Raw genomic sequence first — 23,446 nt, 5'->3', positions numbered from 1 at the left:
ATTTTTAAAAGACAGCTGAGAGTTCTAAGGTATTGTCATCCGAGGTGGTGATAAACTACAAGGACAGAGCTCCAGGTACTTGATTAGAATGAAGAGCTTCTAAATTCCACACTGGCAAATTTGGCAGAGAAATGCTTATTTCATGTCAGGCACAACTTATTATAATCTTTCAAACCTCAAATGACTGCTGGGTTTGGAAGAGGATGAAATCAGCTGAATTTTTTTTTTCCTGAAAATGCTGTCATAACTTAAAGAAAATTACTATTTGGGGATATCCAAGATATTGTGGGTGAAAAAAATCCCTAAGAATATAGACCTTGTTCTCATGAAATTTTCCTACTCAAACACCTTCTTGCCCACTTTATATTAATTCATTTTTTCCATTTTCTTTTTATTATTTATACATCTATTGACCCACCATTCAACACAAGGACTAGAATTCTGATAATTAACATTTATGTACGTGCTCCTCTTCTATCCTGACCCTGGGCCAGCCATCATTTTAGATCTTGTTTCTCATTTCCTTGAATTTCTTGATATAGTTTGATATATTACTAAAAAGTATTTTTAGTTTTTTTTTTAACTTAGGAAAAGGAGTTAGACACTCCTCTTGTGGGATTTATTTTTCTTTTGACTCAATAGCAGACTGCTAAGATCCATTAATCTATTTTTGTGCAGCTGTAGTTCATCTGTTTTGAGTGTTCTCCGATGTTCCATAAAGTAAGTAAACCCAAAGTTACCTGTTATCCCCTTGATGCTGATGGACATTTGGCTTGTATCAATATTTTTGCTGTTACAAATAGTGTCACTATTACAAACAGTATTGCTCTGAACATTCTCGTGCATATTTTTTGTAAGTATCTTATGCACGTGTGAAAGTGTCTCCTGGATAGGAACCTAGGAGTGGCATGGTTAGAGTATACGGACATTCATCCTCAACAGACGATGCCAGATTCTTTCCCAGAGTTCTAATTTACACTTTCATCAGCAAAGAAGCTCCTATTTCTCTCCCAACATTTGGTATTCTCATACTTGTAAATTCCTGCCAATTGAATTGTTATTAAGTGGAATATAGTCTTAATTTGCTTCTTCTGCAACTAAACTAAAATAACTAAAAAGGTGACTATCTCTCCTTATATTTATTGGCCTTGTGGGCTCCTCTTCTGAAATTCCTGCTCATGTCTCCTGTTCATTTTTCAAATGGATTATTTTTCTTCCGGATTTGCAGACGTTCTTCATATATTCTTTGTTATTTTTGGTTACATGTGTTGCAAATATCTTTTTCCAATTTGTAACTTGTCTGTTTTTTTGGTATTTATGATGTGTTTTGGGGAGCATAAATTTAATTTTACTATAGTCAAGTTTATCAATCTCTTCTTTATAGTTAGTACTTTTTGTTTCTAGTTTAAGAAATTCTTCTCTTGCCCAGTATGATGAAAATATTCACCTATATCCTACAAAGAATTGTAAAATTTTTTACTTGTGACATTTAAGTACTTGATTTGCTACAGTTAATATCTGTGTAGGGTGGGACATGGCAGTCCAAGTTCTTGTTTTTTTACATATGAATAATAATTTTGTGCAGATCCACGTTTTAAATAGCTCCTCCTGTTTCCACTGATCTGGCTTGATGTATCTGCTTTATTTGACAGTCCCAAGCGTGGGTCTGTTTCTGGACTCTCTAATATATTCCAGGGCTGCACTGCTTTAAATAGCGCAGGTTTTAATGAATCCTGGTACCTGATGGGGCAAGCCCCTGCCCTCCTATCATTCATTTTCAGAATTTTGGCCCTTTTTTTGGTCCTTATATATTGTGGAATCAGCTTATCAAGATCCTTTAAAAGTCCATTGGACTTTTTTTTTTTGACAGCTCCTGACTCAGGTTTATTTGTACAAAATAGCACAGGAGGACACCAGCCATGGGCTTTTGATTGGAACTCAAGTGAATGGAAAGATCACATTGCGGGAGAACTGATATCTTTTTGATACTAAATCTTCCTATTCACGAATATGGTTGGTGTATCTTGTTATTTATTTAGTATTTTTTAAAATGTCAATTAAGTATTATAAATTTCCCTATAGATATATTGCCTGGTTTTTGCTAGATTTAGTCCAATGAATATAATTTTTGTGATGTTATTACCAGTGGTAGCATCTTTTTAGTTACATTTACTGGCTATTTTTTGCTTATGTATAGAAATGCTCTCGTTTTGTTGATCTTCTGTTTGGCCCCTTGGTAAATTCTCCTTTTATTTCTAATACTTTGTCAAGACATTCTTTTGGATTTTCTTTATAGTCAGTCATAACATCAATTTTCCCTAGAAGTTACACACCTTTTGTTACATTTATTCCTAATATATGTTGTGTAGTATTATTATAGATGGTATCATATTTTGAATTAATGTATTTTTGGCTGGTGCCTAGAAATTCTATTAGCTAAGATTAATCTTAACCTCCCCATACTACAAATGAGGAAATGGAGCCCTAGAGAGTTAAGTAACTTGTCAGGGGTTATTACACCAGTAAAAGTGGTGAGCTTGAATTAAAACTCGTTCATTCTAACCACAAAACCCTACCATCCCTCCCCTACTTGTTGACTTGCAGTACAGAGCAAACGGTGGATAGAAAGCCACCATTAAGAAGCAAATCACACAGAACCCCACTTTTGCCTTTTGTCTCTCCTGACATCATTATCACCTTCTTGGAGTTAATGATACTCTAATTAAGAACAAGCTCACCTGCTCCTATCCCTTATATTCTGCTCCATTTATGACCAGAATTTCAGACGGCTTTTCCAACCTTTCCAAATGTTCGTTGCAAACTCACTAACTATGCATATCTAGAAAAAATTTCCCCATAACACGAAGTACAACAGATTCTTCTACAATCCTCAGAGAAAGTTAGTATATAACTTAGCTTAGTATTTAAAATATGCTTCGCTTTCAACGGGATAGAATACTTCTTTTCGAGCCTTTGCGCTCTGGTGGGTAAATCACATTCAATCAATTTCTGAAAATATATGTTCAGTTGCCAATGGGCTTGCATTTTGATCTGCAGCTTATAATACGCATTTAATGGGAAGGAATCGCTCCTGGAATCCTATTCTGGTCTGTCAAACATTTTCCAAGCCTTAGTGATCTATTGATTAAATCTGTATTCATCCATTTTTATGAATTTGTGTTTCATAAGATTCAAAAGACTATATAACCTATGGGAAGAATCACTTGTCAATTAAAAAAAAAAACAACAAAATCAAAGTTGTTCTGAAACTATACTAGACCCAGGAGAAGTATTAGGGTGGAATGCAGTTTCCCCTAACTTAAGAAAAGACAATTTTAGGGGGATATCTGTGCAAAAGCAATTGAAGCAATTGTTCCCAGGCCAATGCTTTATCTTCCATCTACTATTCAGGACCAGATTTTATAGCCAGACTCTTCAGCCCAGAAAAGGATTACTTAAAACTATATAGTGGGTTTTTTTTTTTTTAAGAAAGGCCAGTTTATTGGTTAAAATTTTAAAATTAGCAAAGGAAAAATTCAATACTAAGAATGATACCATCTAGACAATCATTCTTATTTTCAAGGTGTTTGTCAAAACGACCTATTATTTTTACACAGAGAGTTCATATCTGTTTACAACATACATAAATGAAAAATAAAATTAATTTCCTCATTATCCTTAGCTCCAGAGGTAAAGTCAAAGAAAGAAGATGAGTTTAATTACCCAAGATCACTTATCAAATTAGGGCCAGATTGGGGATTGAAAAAAACAAACCAGAGTTCCTGAATCTACACTTGTTCCCTAACCACACTGCCTCTCTTGAGGCATGGGATGGGGGGTGACACAGCATCTTGCCAAAGGACTATGCCAGCATTCTGTCTAGAGCTGGACCTGAGATGACAGCTGGTGAAAAGTGTGCTTTCTCTCAGAAAAAGTGGGCCATGAAATACCATTACCTATTAGTCATTGACCAGGTAAGTTCTTCAAAAATTCTCTTTCCCTAAAATTCCCATTTGAAATATGGACGGAGCTTAAAATAGGAGGACTTGGGCTTTTTTTGAGATTGGCACTGTTTCCTGTTGACAGTCACCTACCCCTACACATACTCATTGTGTTTTCATCAACATTCTGCTCATTAACTCTGTTAAGGAGACACTGGAGCAGCTGGAATAAAGAGTGTAACTCTTTCCCAAGAGTAGAACTATAGTGAAGCTGAGAAAAATGTTACTTATATGGCTTATATGGCTGTATACTTAATGGCCCAAGTATTCAGCCATGGCATTGCTTTCCGGTCAGCCCTGACAGAGGGGGCGGTGGACAGAAAGACAAACGTTAAGAACTTACAGTGTAAGCAAGATGTGCCCTAGTGATGATAGCTGTGCTTTGACTAGCGACGGTCAGGCTCAGAGAGGCACCAGCAACCAGCCGAGGCCCTCGGACCTCGGGTGGCGACACCTCCACTCTCACGTCCACTGTTGTCGTGGAGATGCCATCTGTAACTGAGATCTCCAGGCTGTCCTCCCAGGCAGAGGAGCCATCATGCAGATACTGCAGAACGTTTTTCTCAATATCCTCATACGTGAAAGTGTCACCTTTCAAGAATAAAACAAATCACAGAAAACCATTACCTCTGGGAATAAAGCTTTTCATTTACATAACACCTTTGTTCTCAGGATTTCAAAGTATATATATCATAAACTCTGGGAGTTGTAAGCCAATTAGTCCAACCACCCACCCAGGACAGGATTCCCTTTCCACTAGAAAAAGGGTTATCTAGCCTGTCCTTCAACACATCTCAAGGTGGAAGTCTCACTGTTTTACAAGGGAGCTAATTCCACTGGAGATAGCTGTACATTTTTTTTTTTAAAGTTCTTAATCATACTGAGTCAAAATCTGCCTCTCTAAGATCCATTCATCACTTAGTTCTACAGAATAAAGGACATGCTTCTATTCTTTATGTTAGCCCTTCCAGAATCTAATCTTAATACTGAAAATTTATTGATAAAGTTAAGAAAGTAAATTATGCTAGATAAACCTGTAAGAGTTCTTTGTTTTAACTGTAAGTACAATGTTTTCTTTTTTAAATGAAAAAAAATTTAAAAATTGAAAATTTGTCATTAGAAACCCAGCCTGTGTAAGCCTAGAGCACTAATTTGTGACCCACCTGATAGGTATAGTGTGAAAAAAGTTTCAAGGTCATAAATGTTTAAGAAAAACAGGTTTAAACAAAACTTTAAAAAATTTTAAATAGCAGGATTTATTAAAATTCTAGACTCTTTAATATACAATATTAAAGCTTCCCAAATTGTTTGGTCATGGAACCTTTTTTATGAGAAATGCTTCTTAGTGATTCCATGAGCACAGTTAAGAACTGGTGTTCTTAGAGGCCCTACTGCCTCATGGATTATTGACTCTCATAACTGAAGTTATATAATAAAACCAAAGAATTTGTTCATTCTTTTTATTCATCTTCTAAGCCTTCTCCTTCAACACTGTGTTACTGTGAATTACTGGTGTTAGTGGTATTGTACCTAAAAGAAGAAATAAACTAATATTTTATAAACATCTTTAGAACATATATATTAATTACACAAATATAAGTTAACTATAATGTTAAACAAACTGGGCCATGACTGTTACGCTCCTAATATAGTTCCCTTAGGATGCCAGGAATCTATCTTAACGATACTTCCTTTGTTCAGTAAATTTTTAAAAATATGCCTTTGTGACTCCCAAGTGCCTATTTGTTGCTCTTATAAATTCAAGGCACCTTCAAGGTCAAAGATTTGATACTCTCCCTCTGTAGGAATATTCAGAAGAATGTATTATTCCACGCCTATTAGGAATTATATAAAGGTTTTGAGAAAGTACAGATTGTCAGAATAAGTATATAGCATCCCAGGGTGACTACTTTGAAAGGGCTAATATTCATTTTGATATATAAGGGCTGACTATTAAAATTTAGATCTTGTTGTGTTCTTGTGCTCTTCTGTACTTCCTAAACAATCAGCATGTATTCTTTTTTATAATCAGAGAAGGAAAAATAAATATTATTTGGAAAGCTGGTCACATTACCATCCTTTTTTAATGGATGAAGAGACATGTAGTTTACACTACAAGTCAGAGTCCCAGTGCTGAAAATATTGTGAAGATTCACACACCGAAGTAAGGAAGACAAATTTATCTCCATGAACAAACCATGGGAAAGTCGGAGCACACAACTCATTTGAGGTTGTTCTAAATGTATTTACTCCAGATTTCAGAAATCAACTGGTTTTACCTACAACTTGAGGACATAGCTTCCTGCTTTGGGGTGTGGGTGGTGGGGGTGCAGAGAAAGACATCCCAAGTATTTCAGCCAATGGACTAAACACACTAAAGGTTTTTCCTAAGTATCTCCTTATAGTTTGTCCCACGATGTTGCTTTATGTCCTGTCTGAGACACATAAAACTGACGGTAGAGCAAGAAATCCTCTAAGCAAGCCAATGACAGAGTGAGCCGCTACCTGCAGCCATGGGTCCTGGGAACCCAGCTGTGTACTTAAGGAGCACGCCATGCTGTGGAGGTGTGCGAAGCTCAAAGAGGAGTTCTTCAGGTGCTGTCTCGGTATCTCTTACTACCAACTGGAGTCCTGCAGTCAGCAGAAAAAAGCATGGTGAGAAGGTGTGTACATTAAAACCTCTACACTATGTGTACATTAAAGGCACAGGCCGGGCTGGAAGCCATGTTGTGGGTAATCTGATGGATATAAGAAAGCACCAATTGATTCGAATCAACCACAAAAGAGTGAAAACTTGATGATATAGTCAATTCCCAAATTACAAGTAGGATCTTCCAAAAGTTAACTTACTAGCAGGTAGTTCTAACTTTAGAACATCTTTTTTTATTTCATACAGATGAAGAAATGGAAGCCCACAAAAAGGTCAGTCCTGACTGACCAAGTAAGTTTTCTTCCAGAAAATACTCCCAGAAATTGTTTTTGTTTTTCATTGTTTCTTCCCTTCTTCTTTCTCTGAATTTACAGAAGAGCTAAGTTATCTTAACAACGGCTGCTCTGACTGTTGCTGACGTGAGCAGGAGTAGGGCAAACAGACAGTCATCTTTGCATACGTGGCTTGTTTATAAGTTGGATGATAAGTAATTTTAGACCAATACCCATATGTAGAAACTGGATATGGCTCTGTAGAGCTCACCTTACAAAAATCACAGTATCCACTGTTTGCTCTTAAGATGTTCTTGGTAAAAGAATCAACTTCTAACGAGTAAGTATACTAATAGGTAAATAAAATCACATACAAAATACTTGGGCCAACTCTAACTCCTCACAGCTTTTGAAGGTGACTGTAATCTGTCATTCCCATTACTCTTTACTTTCTAAACAGAAAACAAGAGCAGTCATTGAAACCACTCCCCCTCCCCTTTCTCCTCTCTGCTCTCTGTTACTTTATATTTTACTGACGGCAACAAATCAAACTCCTGGAGGCTGGAAAATAAATTTGGGGTTGTAGCCCATCACTGAGCATTGGCCTCTGAAGGGTTGACTTCCCTCTTTCTGCGCTGCTTCTATTTGCATGGAGCTGGGCAGAGGGAAGGCTATGGATGAGAACGCGTACAACCTCGGGAAGAGGAGGTCACTACTTCTTGGTAACCATGAACAGGTTTAAACAGGGACTGTTGCTGAAATGTGGTTCCATTTCCAAAGCTCCGTTTCTCTCAGGTTCCCAGTTCTCACCTATAGCAGTGCTGCCTCCTGGGCTGACCTTGAGCAGTGGAGCTGTGACCTGCAACACCGGCGGGTGCTGGTCAGTGGGAAGCAGGTGAATGGTGAGGGCCATCTCTGGACTTGTGTGCTCTCCATCTGAAACTAGAACAGATACACACACACACACACATATCAACTTGTAGTCTAGGCTAGTTCTATAAATATGTAGCCAGAGGCTTTTTTAGATTACCATAACACTTTGAAGAGATGCTTATAAATGGAAAAAGTAAGCAAGCAAGCAAGATACTGCGAGCTATTCTACAAAGCTTATTCTACTGAATAACAAATAACAAATAACAAACAAAAGGATCATAACAACAAAGTCGTTCTAAGAAGCACGTTTCACAACGAGGTGATATTGATAAATGTTAGTGGGAAGGAAAGTAATACAAAATATGCACTCTCAGACGAAGCTGGTGAAAGTTTTTATTTATGGAATTATTTTAGATTCAATTCATTCTTCCAATGTTCCAATATTTTTTTCAAGAAATCTCTTTTAGGAATGACATGTCTATGTCTCAACAGAAAATAATTTTTAAAAGGGAAAGAAAATGTCTATACAAATATCTCTAATGGTATTTGTTTGGAAGTGAGCCAGACCCATTTTTACCTGGCCATGATGCACATGCAATAAATGGAATACGCATTTGTAAACAAAACAGTGACCTTAAGATTTTATTCCCTTGGATTATCCCTTGGACATCAAAGTGAACACCGATTGCCAGAGGGAAATGAAAGCAGAAATGACAGACCCTTGATTCTCGCTTCCACTTTCTCATTCCTTAACACACCATCCTTTCTCTAAAAGCCAGGTTTGGAGGAGCACCTGCACCACATCCATCCATGTATCTATCTGTAGTGCCTACTGTGAAAACTGCCTTCTTGATTATTTTAAATATGTGGGATGCTTATATATGGGTTGGTTATAAGAAATCAGTTTCCTTCTCTTTCTTCTGGACTTAGTAACAAGTCAGTAGGAATCTGACCTCTACTTCAGCCAAATAAAGCTTTTCTTAGTGACTTCTGGTAATGATTCCATACAGGTTTTAGATTTGTCTTTTTCTTGAGGACAGATCTAAAAGATAAGGCTGGATTTTATAAGGTATACACCACGTCCTAGAGAAGTCCAGAAATAGCCCTACTGAAGAAGAGAAGACATTATCCTTGTGAGGAGGAGGGTTTTATGGCTCTGGTCATTCAGTCAATGTCAAAGTCATTGCATCTGCTTCTTTGAGCTCAATCACTTGTGCTCATCAGAGACAGGGACTAACGATGCTGAACTTTTGCGAGTTTGAGGACAAACATACAAATTTTCCATAAATTTCAGTGGATTCAGGATTCTCTGAAGTCCCTGGAATCTAACTTAAGAACTCCCCTTGATAAACTTTTTTTAAAAATTGCAAAATATAATTTTAATTTTTTATGTTTTACATTGATTTTGTTTTTAAGTTGGGGGGAGGCCCTCAGTGGGCCTTCATTATCCCAACTTCACCACAGAGGAGAGGAAAGGTTCTAAAACTTTAAAAGCTTTGGTCATATCACACAGCTGTCAGTGTGACCAAGGGGTAGCCTTGCCTCTACAGTAAAGGGAGGAAAGCTATTTTCTGGTACATATTACACAACAGTAAAATAGACCATGCGGGTGCAAGGCTTTGCAAGCAAACATGAAAACTTACAATTAAAATGTTAGCAATTCCACGTCTAGCCCTCTCTTTAAGCAACGTTTCTGACGCCTCTGAGAAACAGTCAGACTGCCTCCTTGGTCAGATGCCTCCCACAGGCACCATTCACCTCGTGTGTCTTCCCTGCTCTGCATGGTTCTGTAGAGGGCCTGTGCTTGTCTGGAAGCATCCAGGTCAGGAGTATCAGCTTTCATTCTCAGCTTAACTGATTAGCCAAATGAGCTGTTCTCTCTCATTCTATGGGTTAACACCAGGGCTTGGGTTTCTTGCTGCCTTAGTTCACTATGTGTCCAAGTTAAATTTCTCTCTCACAAAAGTCTCTTGAAGAAGATGACTTCTTTCCTACCAGATTCCAAAAGGTTTTCTCCTTAATTAAAAAGGAACATCTTACACATTTCACAACAATTAACTCAAAATGGATCATAGACCTAAATGCAAAACACAAAACTACAAAATTCTTAGACGATAACATAGGAAAAAACCTAGATGACCTTGGTTTGGTGATGCCTTTTTAGATACAAAACCAAAGAAATAATTGATAAGCTGGATTTCATTAAAATTTAAAACTTCTGCTCTGTGAAAGACAGTGTCAAGAGTATGAGAAGACAAGCCATAGACTGGGTGAAAATATTTGCAAAAGACACATCTGACTAAGGACTGTTATCCAAAATGTACAAAGACCTCTTAACAGCTAACAGTAAGAAACAAACAACCTGATTAAAAAATAGGCTGAAGACCTTAATGGATGCTGCACCAAAGAAGACACAAACGGCAAATAAGCATGTGAAAAATATGCTCGTCATCATATGTCAGCATGGAAATGCAAAGTAAAACAACAGTAGGATCCCACCATGCACTAATTAGAATGGGCAGAATTTGGAACACTGACAACACCAAGTGCTTGTGAGGATATAGCCCAAAAGGAACTCTCATATATTGCTAGTCGGAATGCAAAATGGTACAGCCACTTTGGAAGACAGTTTGGCTGTTTCTTATAAAGCTAAACATACTCCTACCATATATAAGATTAGCAATTGGAATCCTTGGTATTTCCCAAAGGAGCTGAAAACTTATGTCTGCACAGAAATCTGCACACAGATGTTTATAGCAGTTTTATTCATAATTGCCAAAACTTGGAAGCAACCAAGATGTCCTACAGTAAGTGAATTGATAAACTACGGTACAGCTGGACAATGGAATATTATACAGCACTAAAAAATAAATGAGCTACCAAACCATGAAAAGACACAGAGGAATCTTAAAAGCATATTACTAAGTAAAGAAAGCTAAGTGAAAAGGCTACATGCTGTATAATTCCAACTATATGATATTCTGAAAAGGGCAAAACTATGGAAGACAATAAAAAGAATAGTGGTTGCCAAAGGTGGGAGGTAGGAGTGGGGAGAGGTAAATAGGCAGAGCACAAAGGACTTTCAGGGCAGTGAAAATACTCTGTATGATATGATAATGATGGATAAATGTCATACTTTGGTCTAACCTCATAGAATATACAGCACTAAGAGTGAACTCTAGAGTAAACTGGACTTTGGGAGATTAGGATGTGTCAATATAAGTCCATCCTTGGTTTAGAAAAAATGTATCATTCTAGTGGGTGATGTTGATAATTGGAGAGGCTATACTATGCATGTGTCTATATACCTTCCTCTCAATTTTGTTGTAAAACTAACACCACTCTAAAAAAATTAAAATAATTTTTTTTAAAATCACTGAACAATAAAAAAGGAACCTCAGGCAGAAACAAGATAAATTAATTTAAGGTCAGCCCAATGTCCATTTACTTTACTCTGTATAATAGGTTCATGGATGATTTAACTTAAAGTCCTGGAGAAGTTAATAGATAACCCCTTTACCTATTCAAGCTTTCAGGTAAGTGCTGAGGCTTGGAAACCAAACTGGTATACTACCATGATGCTTGTTTTTCATGAGTAGAACACATACAGACCAGACTAAACTAAATATCCCATACTCAGAGTCAGAAACTTGTACTAAAATCCTGATTCTACTGTTTACCAGATATGGAAACCTGGGTAGATTACTATTCTAATGATCCTTTGTTTCCTTAGCTTTAAAATGCTAAAATAAAACCTGTCCTTACAACATTGTTATAAGGATTAAATAAGACAACTTATATTGTAAATTGTTTTGTAAAATGTAAACTGTTATAATCTGTTGTACAGTATTACTGACGTATGATTTATCTAGAAGTTTATCACTAGAAATGAGCTGATACTGGGTTCTTTTCAACAATAGCACAACACCAGAAAAAGAAATAAAAGGCATCAAAATCAGAAAGAAAGGAAGAAGAAAAACTGTCACTATTTGTAGACGACATGGTATCATATATAGAAAACCCTAAAGATTCCACCAAAAACCCAGGAGATCTAATAACTGAATTCAGTAAACCTGCAGGATACAAAATCAATACACAAAAATCAGTTGCATTTCTAAACACTAATAACAAGCTATTAGAAAAATTATGAAAATAATCTCATTGACAATTGCATTAAAAAGAATAAAATACCTAGGGATAAATTTAACACAGGAAGTGAAAGATCTGTATGATGAAAACTATAGGACATTGATGAAAGAAATTGAAGACACAAATAAATGAAAAGCTATTCCATGCTTGAAGAATTAGAAGAATTAATATTGTCAAAATGTCCATACTGCTCAATGCAATCTACAGATTCAATGCAATCTCTATGAAAATTTCAATAGCATTTTTTCACAGAAATACAACAAATAATCCTAAAATTTTTATGGAACAATGAAAAGCTCCAAATAGCCAAAGCAATCTGGAGAAAGAAGAACAAGCCGGAGGCATCATGCATCCTGGTTTCAAACTATATTACAAAGCTATAATAATCAAAACAGTATGGTACTGGTATAAAACTGATCTATAGATCAAAGGAATACATATATATAGAGAGAGCCTACAATATATATACAAATATAAGGTCAATTAATTTATGACAAAAGAACAAAGAATATAAAATGGAGACAGGACAATCTTCAATAAATGGTGTCAAGAGAAACTGGACAGCCATGTTCAATAGAAGGAAACTGGACCACTATCTTACAATATACATAGAAATTAACTCAAAATGGATTAAAGACTTAAACATAAGACCTGAAGCTATAAAACTCCTAGAAGAAAACATAGGTGATAATCTCCTTGACATCAGCCTTGGCAATGATTTTTTAAAATTTGACAACAAAAACAAAAATAAACAAGTTGGACTACATCCTATTTGCATAGCAAAGGGAAAATCTGCATATCAAAGAAAACCATCAACAAAAAGAAAAAGCAACCTACAGAATGGGAGAAAATATTTGCGAATCGTGTATCTGATGAGGGGTTAATACTATATATATAAAGAACTCATACAACTCAATAGCAAAGAATCCCACAAACAATCTGATTAAAAATGGACAGAGAATATGAATTGACATTTTTCCAAAGAAGATATACAGATGGCCAACAGGTACATGAAAAGGTTCTCACATCACTGATCTTCAGGAAAATGCAAATCAAAACCACAATGAGATATCACGCCACACCTCTTAGAATGGCTAATAACAAAAAGACAAAAGATAGGTAGTGTTGTGAGGGTGTGAGGAAAAGGTAACCTTTTTACACTGTTAGTGGGAATGTAAATTGGTGAGGCCACTATGGAAAACAGTATGAAGGTTCCCCTCAAAATTAAAACTAGAACTACTATATGATCTAGCAATCCCACTTCTGGGGTGTATATCCAAGTAAAATGAAATCAGTGTCTCAAAGAGAGAGCTGCACTCCGTGTTTATTGCAGCATTATTCACGCTAGCCAAGATTAGTATCCATTGGTGGATGAATGGATAACTGAAACATGAAGATATAATGTACAGCATGGTGACTATAGTTAATAATTCTGTGCTGCATATTTGAAAGTTGCTGAGAGAGCGATTGTAAAAGTTTTACCACAGGAAGAAAAATTTTGTTACTATACACGTGACAGATGTCAAGTAGACTTATTGTGGTGATCATTTTGCAATGAATACAAATATTTACTCACTGTGTTGTACACCTGAAACGAATGCAATGTTACATGTCAATTATACCTCAATTAAAAAATAAAAAGGAAAAAAACAACACAATTCTAAAATTTTCTGTTGATTCAAGTGTGATTTTTTAACCCTCATAGGAGGACTATCTGGGAGTTTCAGAGAGGTGAATCTCTCCCATCAAGATTTCTATCTATATGAAACACAATAGGACATCCTGATGGTTGTTTCTAATGGAATAGTCAATCCCAACTAAACAGCTATTTAAGGATGCCGTTTATGGTCAACCATCCTCACTCTAGACCTAAACAAAGAATCTTGCCTCTATTTTGCACCAGCATAGATGTCAGGTCTGATTCTGCTTTTGCTTACTGGCACTCAGCTTTTACTGTACTGTGAACTAAAACCAGAACGCTGAGGTCTTCTACACACAGCTATCACAACTCACTCTCTGGGTCACAACACTTCCCTTCCAGTAGCGAGGTATCCAATGAAAGGCTCTATTCAATGCTATATACAACAACAATTCATTAGTTGAGTGTCACCCAGGGATGATTACAGGCATACCCTGGGACATGGTGGGGTTTGGTTCCAGACCACTGCAATAAAATGAATATTGCAATAAAGCAAGTCACATGAAAAATTAGGTTTTCCAGTGCATATTAAAGTTATGTTTACACTATACTGTAGTTTATTAATGTGCAATAGCATTGTCTAAAAACCCTTCGTTAAAGACTATTATATTGCTAAAACATGCTGACCATCATCTGAGCCTTCTTTTTGTTTGATGGGATTTGATTTGATGCTGCTGACTGATCAGGGTGGTCATTGCTGAAGGTTGGGGTGGCTGTGTTAATTTCTTAAAATAAGACAATGAAGTCTGCTGCATTGATTGATTCTTCCTTTCATGAACGATTTCTCTGTAGCATGGAATTCTGTTTGATAGCATTTTACCCACAGAACTTCTTTCAAAACTGGATTCAATCTTCTCAAATCCTGCTGCTGCTTTAACTAAGTTTATGTAATATTCTAAATCCTTTGTTGTCATTTCAACAATCTTCACACCACCTTCATTAGGAGTATATTTCATCTCAAGAAACTAAGATGCTTTGCTCATCCATAAGAAGCAACACCTCGTCTGTTGAAGTTTTATCATGAGATTGCAGCAATTCAGTCACATCTTCAGGATCCACTTCTAATTCTAGTCCTCTTGATATTTCCACCACATCTGCAGTTACTTCCTTCACTGAAGTCTTGAAACTCTCATAGTCATCCATGAAGATTGGAATCACCTTCTTCAAAACTCCTATTAATGTTGTTATTTTGACTTCTTCCCATGAATTGTGAATATTCTTAATGACATGAATAGTGAAACTTTTCCAGAAGGTTTTTAATGTACTTTGCCCAGATCCATCCCAGGAATCACTATCCATGGCAGCTATAGTCTTACAAAACGTAGTTCTTAAATAATAAGACTTGAAAGTCAAAATTATTCCTTGATCCATGGACTGCAGAATAGATGTTGTGTTAGCAGACATGAAAACAACATCAATCTTGTTGTACATCTCCATGAGAGTTCTTGGATGGCCAGGTGCATTGTCAATAAACAGCAACATATTAAAAAAAAATCTTTTTAGGGGGTAGGTAATTAGGTTACCTATTTCTTTTGGTGGAGGTACTGGGGATTGAACCCAGGACCTTGTGCATACTAAGCATGCACTCTACCACTGAGCTATACCCTCCTCCTATAGAAATAAGTTCTTTTTTTTTTTTCCTTTCTGAGCAGTAGGACTTAAGAGAAAACTTAAAATATTCAGTAAGCCGTGTTGTAAATAGATGTGCTGTGATCCATGCTTTGCTATTCCATTTATGGAGCACAGAAGAGAAGATTTAGTGTATAATTTTTAAGGGCCATAGAATTTTTTGGAATGGTAAATGAGCACTGGTTTCAACTTAAAGTCACCAGATGTATTAATCTCTAACAAGAGAGTCAGTTGGTCCTTTGAAGCTTTGAAGTCAGTCATTGACTTCCTCCTCTCTAGCTATGTAAGTCCTGCATGGCATCTTCTTCTGATAGAAGGCTGCTTCATCTGCATTGGCAATCTGTTGTTTAGTGTAGCCTCCTTCATTAATGATCTGAGCTAGATCTTCTAGATAACTTGCTGCAGCCTCTACAACAGCACTTGTTGCTTCACCTTGCACTTCTATGTTAAGAAGACGGCTTCTTTTCTTAAACCTCACAAACCAAACTCTGCTAGCTTCTAACTTGTCTTCTGAAGTTTCCTCACCTTTTTCAGCCTTCACAGAATTGAAGAGAGTTAAGTCCTTGCTCTGAAGGCTCTGGCCTAGGGAATATTGTAGCTGGTTTGTTCATCTCTCCAGACCACTAAAACTTTCTCCATATCAGTAGTAGGGCTGTTTTGCTTTCTTATCATTCATGTGTTCACTGGAGTAGTGCTTTTAATTTCCTTCAATAATTTTTCCTCTGCATTCACAACTTGGCTGTTTGGCATTAGAGGCCTAGCTTTTGGCCTGTCTTGGCTTCTGATGTGTGTTTCTCACTAAGCTGTTCTAGTTTTTGATTTAAAGTGAGAGATGTGTGGCTCTTCCTTTCACTTGAACACTTAGAGGTCACTGTAGGGTTATTGATGGGTTTAATTTTAATATTATTGTGTCTCAGAGAATACAGAGGCCCAAGGAGAGGGAGAGACAGGGGAATGGCCGGTGTGTGCAACACTCAGAACACACACATTTATTAAGCTTGCTGTCTTATATGGGTGTGGTTCATGCCCCAAAACAATTACAATATTAACATCAAAGATCACTGATCACTATAACAAATATAATAATGATAATGAAAAAGTTTATTATGAGATTATATGAAATTGTATGTGAAACTTCTGAAAATTATAAAGCACTGTAGAATTTAAAGAACCTTGCATTCAAAATATAATAATGAAAAAAATTTTGAAATATTGTGAGAATTACCAAAATGTGACCACAGACATGAAGTAAGCAAATGCTCTCGGAAAAACAGCACCGACAGACAGACTTGCTCTACAAAGAGTTCCCACAAACCTTCAATTTGTAAAAAATGCAATATCTACAAAGTACAATAAGGTTCAGTAAAACGAGGTATGCCAATCACTGTTCTGGGGGCTTTACATGTATGTAATTATTATTTATTATCCCCATTGATGAATAAGACATTCAAGTCACAGAGAAGTTAAGAAACTTTCCCAAAGCAGGCTGAAGCCCAGACAATCTGGATCCAGAGTCTTAACCATTACCTGTTTTTAATAGATATTAGGGCAAGTTGAAATGGGGCTTAAAGAATAGTAATCTTTGGTATCCTTGGTAAATTATTTTTTTATGAATACAAAGTTAAGCTATAACTATTTAACTAGCCACGTAATTATTTTAGAAGAAACTTGTGTTAATGTAACTTTTAAGTAGTTCTTAGAAAATAGCTAAAGGTAATGATGAAGAGAGTAAAAAGAAGGGACAAATTTTTTTAAAAAAAGGAAAAATTCCATTTTCCAATAAAATTGAGATAAAAATGTTTACCTGTGAAGTGGAATTTCACTGAGTCTGGAAGACCTGAAAGAACAGATGTGAGAAAATCAGTACACTAAATATTTTGAGGTCAGAAATAGATGGAGAAGGTACAAAATATAATGCAGAGGTTAGAAAAGTAAAAGGACATTTTAATCTAAATTATTAGGGTTTATGGAAAGATCACCAGGTTGTTTGCTAATGTTATGTTGAATTAATGGTGCCAGCACTAATTTTAAGTAACAAAAGGAAACCCATAGAGGAATAATTTTATATCACAGCAGTTAGAGTGATTTATAACACATTCATTCAGATTCCATTTTATCAGTACACAGAATCATACAAATCGGTGACTGTGGGTGATGCCATACATCACTGACAAGGCTCTCTGGTGGGTCAGTTCCATTGTAGAATTGAGTGATGCCTGGGACATTGATTTACACACTGTAACAGTGTGAGAGATTTACCTCGTGGCATTTATCCCATAGATTATACAGGACAGGACTCTGCTCTCTGCAGTATAGTGTATTCGGAAATAACTTCAACCATGGCTGACATGTTTTCTTTCCCTCTAATCCCAGGGAGTTTCTTGTAAAGTAGGTCTTGTAAAGTTGGAGTTAGAGGACCATGGACATTTTCACTGGCTACCAGTTATCAGTTAGTAAACATTGGGGAAACCTTTAGATAAGATATAGTAAACCTTTAGTAAACCTTTAGATAAGAAGTCTACTCCAACACTTACGGATTTTCACTGTAACAGAGGAGTTAATCATTTTCTAGAAAATTGCAACTATACAAATAATGGCAAATATTACTTTAAACATTTGGCATACTTTAAAACATAACTCTAAAATTATTCAAGCCGTGTTAAACTCACCATAAGAAATCACCAATTGTTCTGTATGAATAAAGCTACTATACAAAAATAATACTCTATATTAAGTGCTATATGATACATACATTTTAAGTATCATAAAGAAACAGGCTTGCAGATTTTTAGAATGATTTCAGAGCACAGAAACATTTAGGGCAGGGGCTTAAAACTCAGTAGTTTTGTGTGGTTACCAGCTGGGAAGGGGAAGGAAGGGATAGATTAGGAGTTTGGGACTAACAGATACGCATCTACTATATTTAGAATAGATAAATAACACGGACCTACTGTATAGCACAGGGAGCTATATTCAATTTCTTGTAATGAGCTATAATGGAAAAGAAACTGAAAATACATGTATGTATGTATATGTATAACTGAAATGCTTTGTTGTACACCTGAAACTTACATTGTAAATTGACTACATTTCAATAAAAAATAAGAATTAAAATTTTAAAAAACCTCAGCAGCTTTGAATACTAGGTCAAGGGGGGAGGTAAGGGGTGGCAAGGATTAAGGCTGTTTTAGCTTAGTGGAAGGGCACACACTTGCCTGAATCAGAAATTTAGTTATTCTTTTGCTCAGTCTTCTCTTCTTTAAAAAAGGTGCCATCTGTCAAATTCTGGTTTTAATCTAAAGATCACCTGCATTCTTCATTTTTACATGGGACCTTCCCTGAGATACAGCAGGATCCTTCTCGCCAGTTTCCATTCAACCACATATCCATCTGCCCCGGCCCCTCCTCAAATCCACTCACATCACTGCAGTCAAAGAGTTCCTTTTCCCCCTGTAACTTAAAACCTTCACCAGGTTCTACTGTTCTGATCCAAATCCCTGCAGGCTTCCAGGGCCTCTAAGGCCTGGCCTCTATCCATACCGACAGGCTCATCCTTGTTCTGCTCAACCCTCCACATTCCAGACACACTGACCATTTTTTAAAAATTGAAGTATAGTTGATTTACAATATTGCATTCATTTCAGGTGTACAGCAAAGTGATTTGGTTATATGTATATATATGTATATATCTATATTTTTTGGATTCTTTTCCATTATAGTTTATTATAAGATACTGAATATAGTTCCCTGTGCTATACAGTGGGTCCTTATTGTTTATTTTAGTATGGTAGTATGTAGTATGGTATCTGTTAATCCCCTACTCTCAATTTATCCCTTCCCTCCTCTTTCCCATTTGGTAGGCATAAGTTTGTTTTCTATGTCTGAGTCTATTTCTGTTTTGTAAATAAGTTCATTCATACTATTTTTTAGATTCTACATATAAATGATATTGTAAAATATTTGTCTTTCTCTGTCTGACTTACTTCACTTAGTATGATAATCTCTAGGCATATCCATGTTGCTGTAAATGGCATTATTTCATTCTTTTTTTTATGGCTGAGTAATAGTCTACACTGACCTTTTTTTTAAATCCCCAGAATGTCACATTCTCTCCCTCGCAGGGCCTCTGCACAGGGACATGTGCCCTTCCTTCAGGAATGTCCTCCCAATGGTCCCAACACACACACTTAGCCTAGTTAGCGTCTACCCATCCCTCGACTGTCAATGCCTCCCTGGGGCAGCCAGCAATGAACCCTCAGTCTAGGTCAGTCTCGCTACATCCAATTCCACCACTAAACATTCCTCTTTCTTTTCAGAGCTCTTGTCTCAGCCTGCAACTAAATGTTCATTACTGGGATTATTTCCAAATTCTGTCTCTATACTTAGATCCCAAAACTCATCAAGAACAGGATTCATGCCTCTTGTTTCTCACCAGTAGATCTCTAAGGCCTCTCTCAGGCCTTTCCACATCAGAGACACAACATAAAGTAGAAATTTATTAAAAGTATGCCAGCACAAATGAATAAAGGAAAAAATGATGAACATGAGCACAGAGCTACTTATTGGCCCCCAAGTCTTGAGCTATTTTGAAAACCTACAGAGCAGTGTCACCAAACTCTCTAGAAGGACTATGGCAGAGTCAGGGCAAGACTGCCATGAAGATCCACAGAGAGCAGTTTGGTGCTTCACATAGAGAAAAAAGCCTTACCAGCAAAGGAGAAGGCCGTGATCTCCTGGAGGTGGGGGGCTGCCATGGGAGGACGGTACATGATTTTGCCCTGGTTGATGTCTTCCTGTGTGAAGTAGCGGATGGGAGAGTGAGGCTGGTCCCTGCGTTCAATGGTGCCTGGGGAGGAAGAGTCAGCATGAGCATCAGCAGTAATTCTGGTGGCTGGCTGAATGATCGGGGCCATAAAGCTGCTTTTTCCACAGGTGGGAGGCCTTTATTCCTCAGGAACAAGTGCTCTCAAGTTGTTCTTGGTGGACTATTCTCTAGTTATTGAAGAAAAGGGCAAATCGGAAACCCAAATACTCTTGACTAGGATTCACTGACCATAAGCAATAGTAAGATGCAAACTACTGCCCCCTGTGTAGCTTAGACCAGGGAATTCTTCACAAGTCACAGATGCTGTACCGTAATTATGAGATTCTCGCAATTGAGCTTAAGTTCAAAGGTCAAAGTCGCTAAAAAAAAAAAAAAAAAAAAAGGCACAGACTGGTCTCTTGGTGAGGCTCTAAAGTGATTTTTCTCAATCTCCCCTCTGTCCTTCAGAGGCTCCCTAGTCTCTGTGATGATCCTTAGCAACAGTAACATGGATCCTGACTATTCTAAGATCTTGATTTGCAACAATCACTAAATTATAAATACTTCAGGGGCTGCAGATTTGTCTGTCATTTCTAAACTCTGCAGGTGTAGAACTTATGCTGTGATCATCTTTCCTGTCCTATCAACTCTTTAAAAGGAGGGAGCATATGAGGCTTCACCATTCAGGCTGCTTGTCTGGAAGAACATCTCCACTCTGGCCCCATAGGAAGGATGACTCTAGCTATGACTTTTTTTTTTTTTTTAACATTTTTTATTGATTTATAATCATTTTACAATGTTGTGTCAAATTCCAGTGTTCAACACAATTTTTCAGTTATTCATGGACATATACACACTCATTGTCACATTTTTTTCTCTGTGAGTTATCATAACATTTTGTGTATATTCCCCTGTGCTATACAGTGTAGTCTATTCTACAATTTTGAAATCCCAGTCTATCCCTTCCCACCCTCCACTCCCCTGGTAACCACAAGTCTGTATTCTCTGTCTGTGAGTCTATTTCTGTCCTTTATTTACGCTTTGTTTTTGTTTGTTTGTTTGCTTTTGTTTTTGTTTTTTAGATTCCACATATGAGCAATCTCATATGGTATTTTTCTTTCTCTTTCTGGCTTACTTCACTTAGAATGACATTCTCCAGGAGCATCCATGTTGCTGCAAATGGCACTATGTTGTCGGTTTTTATGGCTGAGTAGTATTCCATTGTATAAATATACCACTTCTTCTTTATCCAGTCACCTGTTGATGGACATTGAGGCTGTTTCCATGTGTTGGCTATTGTAAATAGTGCTGCTATGAACATTGGGGTGCAGGTGTCATCCTGAAGTAGATTTCCTTCTGGATACAAGCCCAGGAGTGGGATTCCTGGGTCATATGGTAAGTCTATTCCTAGTCTTTTGAGGAATCTCCACACTGTTTTCCATAGTGGCTGCACCAAACTGCATTCCCACCAGCAGTGTAGGAGGGTTCCCCTTTCTCCACAGCCTCTCCAGCATTTGTCATTTGTGGATTTTTGAATGACGGCCATTCTGACTGGTGTGAGGTGATACCTCATTGTAGTTTTGATTTGCATTTCTCTGATAATTAGTGATATTGAGCATTTTTTCATGTGCTTTTTGATCATTTGTATGTCTTCCTTGGAGAATTGCTTATTTAGGTCTTCTGCCCATTTTTGGATTGGGTTGTTTATTTTTTTCTTATTGAGTATGACTTAGATTAAAAAAAGATGGAAGGAGGACTTTCAGACTTTTAATTCCTCTAGACCTTTTCAAAAGGGAAATGAAATTTAATTTCTTCTTGGGAATATGATAATGTGAAAGGCTTATATCTAAGGCAGTGGTTGGTCTTGGGAGAGCAGCTCCAGAGGGAACAGAAGTGTCTTTGTAGAAGCCGACCCTCCTGTGATGCCCGGCCACACCTATTCCGGCGAAGGCTTGTTAGTTGAGCCCCAAAGTAAAGGGATCTGAGGGCTGGAGACTGACGGCAGGGGCCCACCTCTCCTCTAACTGTAATTCCATATTTCCATGCTCCCGTATGAGAGGAGGAGTGACTTATCCAAGTGGGAATGAAACTAAGTATGTGGGGCTCAGGCCCCGTTGAGCCCCAGCTGTCTTTAGCACAAGCTCATTCTGGTCTGCTTGCCTATCATAACCTCATCAGGGCAGGAGCTGTCTGTCCCTACGGGCTATGCTTGGGTCTGTCTGGTTCTGCCTGCCATGGGAGCGGGAGCTCATCTGGTGATTAAAGCTATGTGCACGCTGTTTTCTTAGGCACAGCTCTGTCAGTACCAAACCTGACACATCCATCTCCCTCTATCTGACCACAGTCTCTCTCTCTCAGTTGGTTCTAAACTCAGAAGACAGGAGCAAAGGTGATGAATAATTGTTACTCCTGAAATCCTCAACAAGTAGAAGCAGACAGAATTTCAGAGCTTTTAAGGCTGGTCAACAAGTGGAAGACAGCAGCATCACTCAGAAGATGACTGACCGCACGTCTCACCTTGATTTGGATGCAGAGGTATAGTGATGTTGTACACGATCTTTCCACTTGGCCTCTCAGAGTTTACGAAGGGGAGGGAATGAGGCTGAATCACAGTCAGGCCGTCCTCCCGAGCCTACACAAAATTTAAGAAAGAAGAAGAAAAAATGGTCTGATGAACAAAAGCCAGAGGCAAAAACAAACCTCATTTAAAAAAAAAACAAAACAACAAAACCCTCACTCTGGGTTTTTTAATTAGTCACAGATAGCAAAGTTTTCTCTGAGAGTTCAAAAGAAGGAGCTGGTCCCCTGCTTTGCAGATCTGTCCCAGCCTCAGGAACCTCACAGGGTGACAGAGTCCTCTTCGGGTCTTGCACCCGACCCTTCTGTCCCCTGCCCTTGGCCCCTGCGGGTGCGTGCTGTGGGGGTCCCAGTGTGATCATTTTTCCCTAGTTGGAACTCATGGTAGCACACGTTAGAAAATGAAGCATCGCAGCTGGCTATTCTACTATTCACAGCTGGATTCCTGCAGCTCTGCTCCTCTAATTTAATGGGCTAAGACTGTATCTGGTGAGAATTTCTCCCAACCCCTCAGCTTGCTAATGGGAACTGTGATGCCCGCCACCCCCCCCCCTTTTTTTTTAACTTTGATGGTTTCAAAGGGCTGAAGATGAACTCATCTTAAATGCCAAAGAGCCCCACCATCTGAATTCAGAGGTTTAAGAACTGTTTATTGAAGCACTATAAAAATAGTCAGTATTTCTCTTTGTCCCCGTTGTACTGTTCAAAAGAACCAGATAACTGCGTTTTGTTTCTAGCTCTCAGGACTCAGTGAAGGAGTCAGGTGAAATTAACCAGAAGGCCAACGTGTGT

The 23,446-nt window shown here is 37.6% G+C and overlaps 1 protein-coding gene across 4 annotated transcripts in view; it reads right to left on the bottom strand.

Moving 5' to 3' along the window:
* The window catches only part of FRAS1 (Fraser extracellular matrix complex subunit 1), a 409,376-nt gene that overhangs the window by 84,827 nt on the left and 301,103 nt on the right, over positions 1–23,446 (bottom strand). For all 4 annotated transcript variants that reach the window (XR_012500267.1, XR_012500261.1, XM_074345854.1 and 1 more), the window contains exons 33-38: positions 22,595–22,709; positions 19,982–20,119; positions 17,078–17,110; positions 7,734–7,865; positions 6,507–6,632; positions 4,345–4,592 (exon numbers count right to left, since the gene is read on the bottom strand). Coding sequence is in view for 2 of the 4 variants with exons in the window: in XM_074345854.1 (XP_074201955.1) it covers positions 4,345–4,592; positions 6,507–6,632; positions 7,734–7,865; positions 17,078–17,110; positions 19,982–20,119; positions 22,595–22,709 (792 nt within the window). In the remaining 2 variants the exon portion in view is untranslated. The remainder of the gene's footprint in view (positions 1–4,344; positions 4,593–6,506; positions 6,633–7,733; positions 7,866–17,077; positions 17,111–19,981; positions 20,120–22,594; positions 22,710–23,446) is intronic.

The sequence above is a fragment of the Camelus bactrianus genome, chromosome 2, assembly GCF_048773025.1.
Source record: "Camelus bactrianus isolate YW-2024 breed Bactrian camel chromosome 2, ASM4877302v1, whole genome shotgun sequence".
Taxonomy (NCBI): domain Eukaryota; kingdom Metazoa; phylum Chordata; class Mammalia; order Artiodactyla; family Camelidae; genus Camelus; species Camelus bactrianus.
The sequence above is the reverse complement of the archived record's forward strand: the minus strand, read 5'-3'. Positions and strand labels throughout refer to the sequence as shown.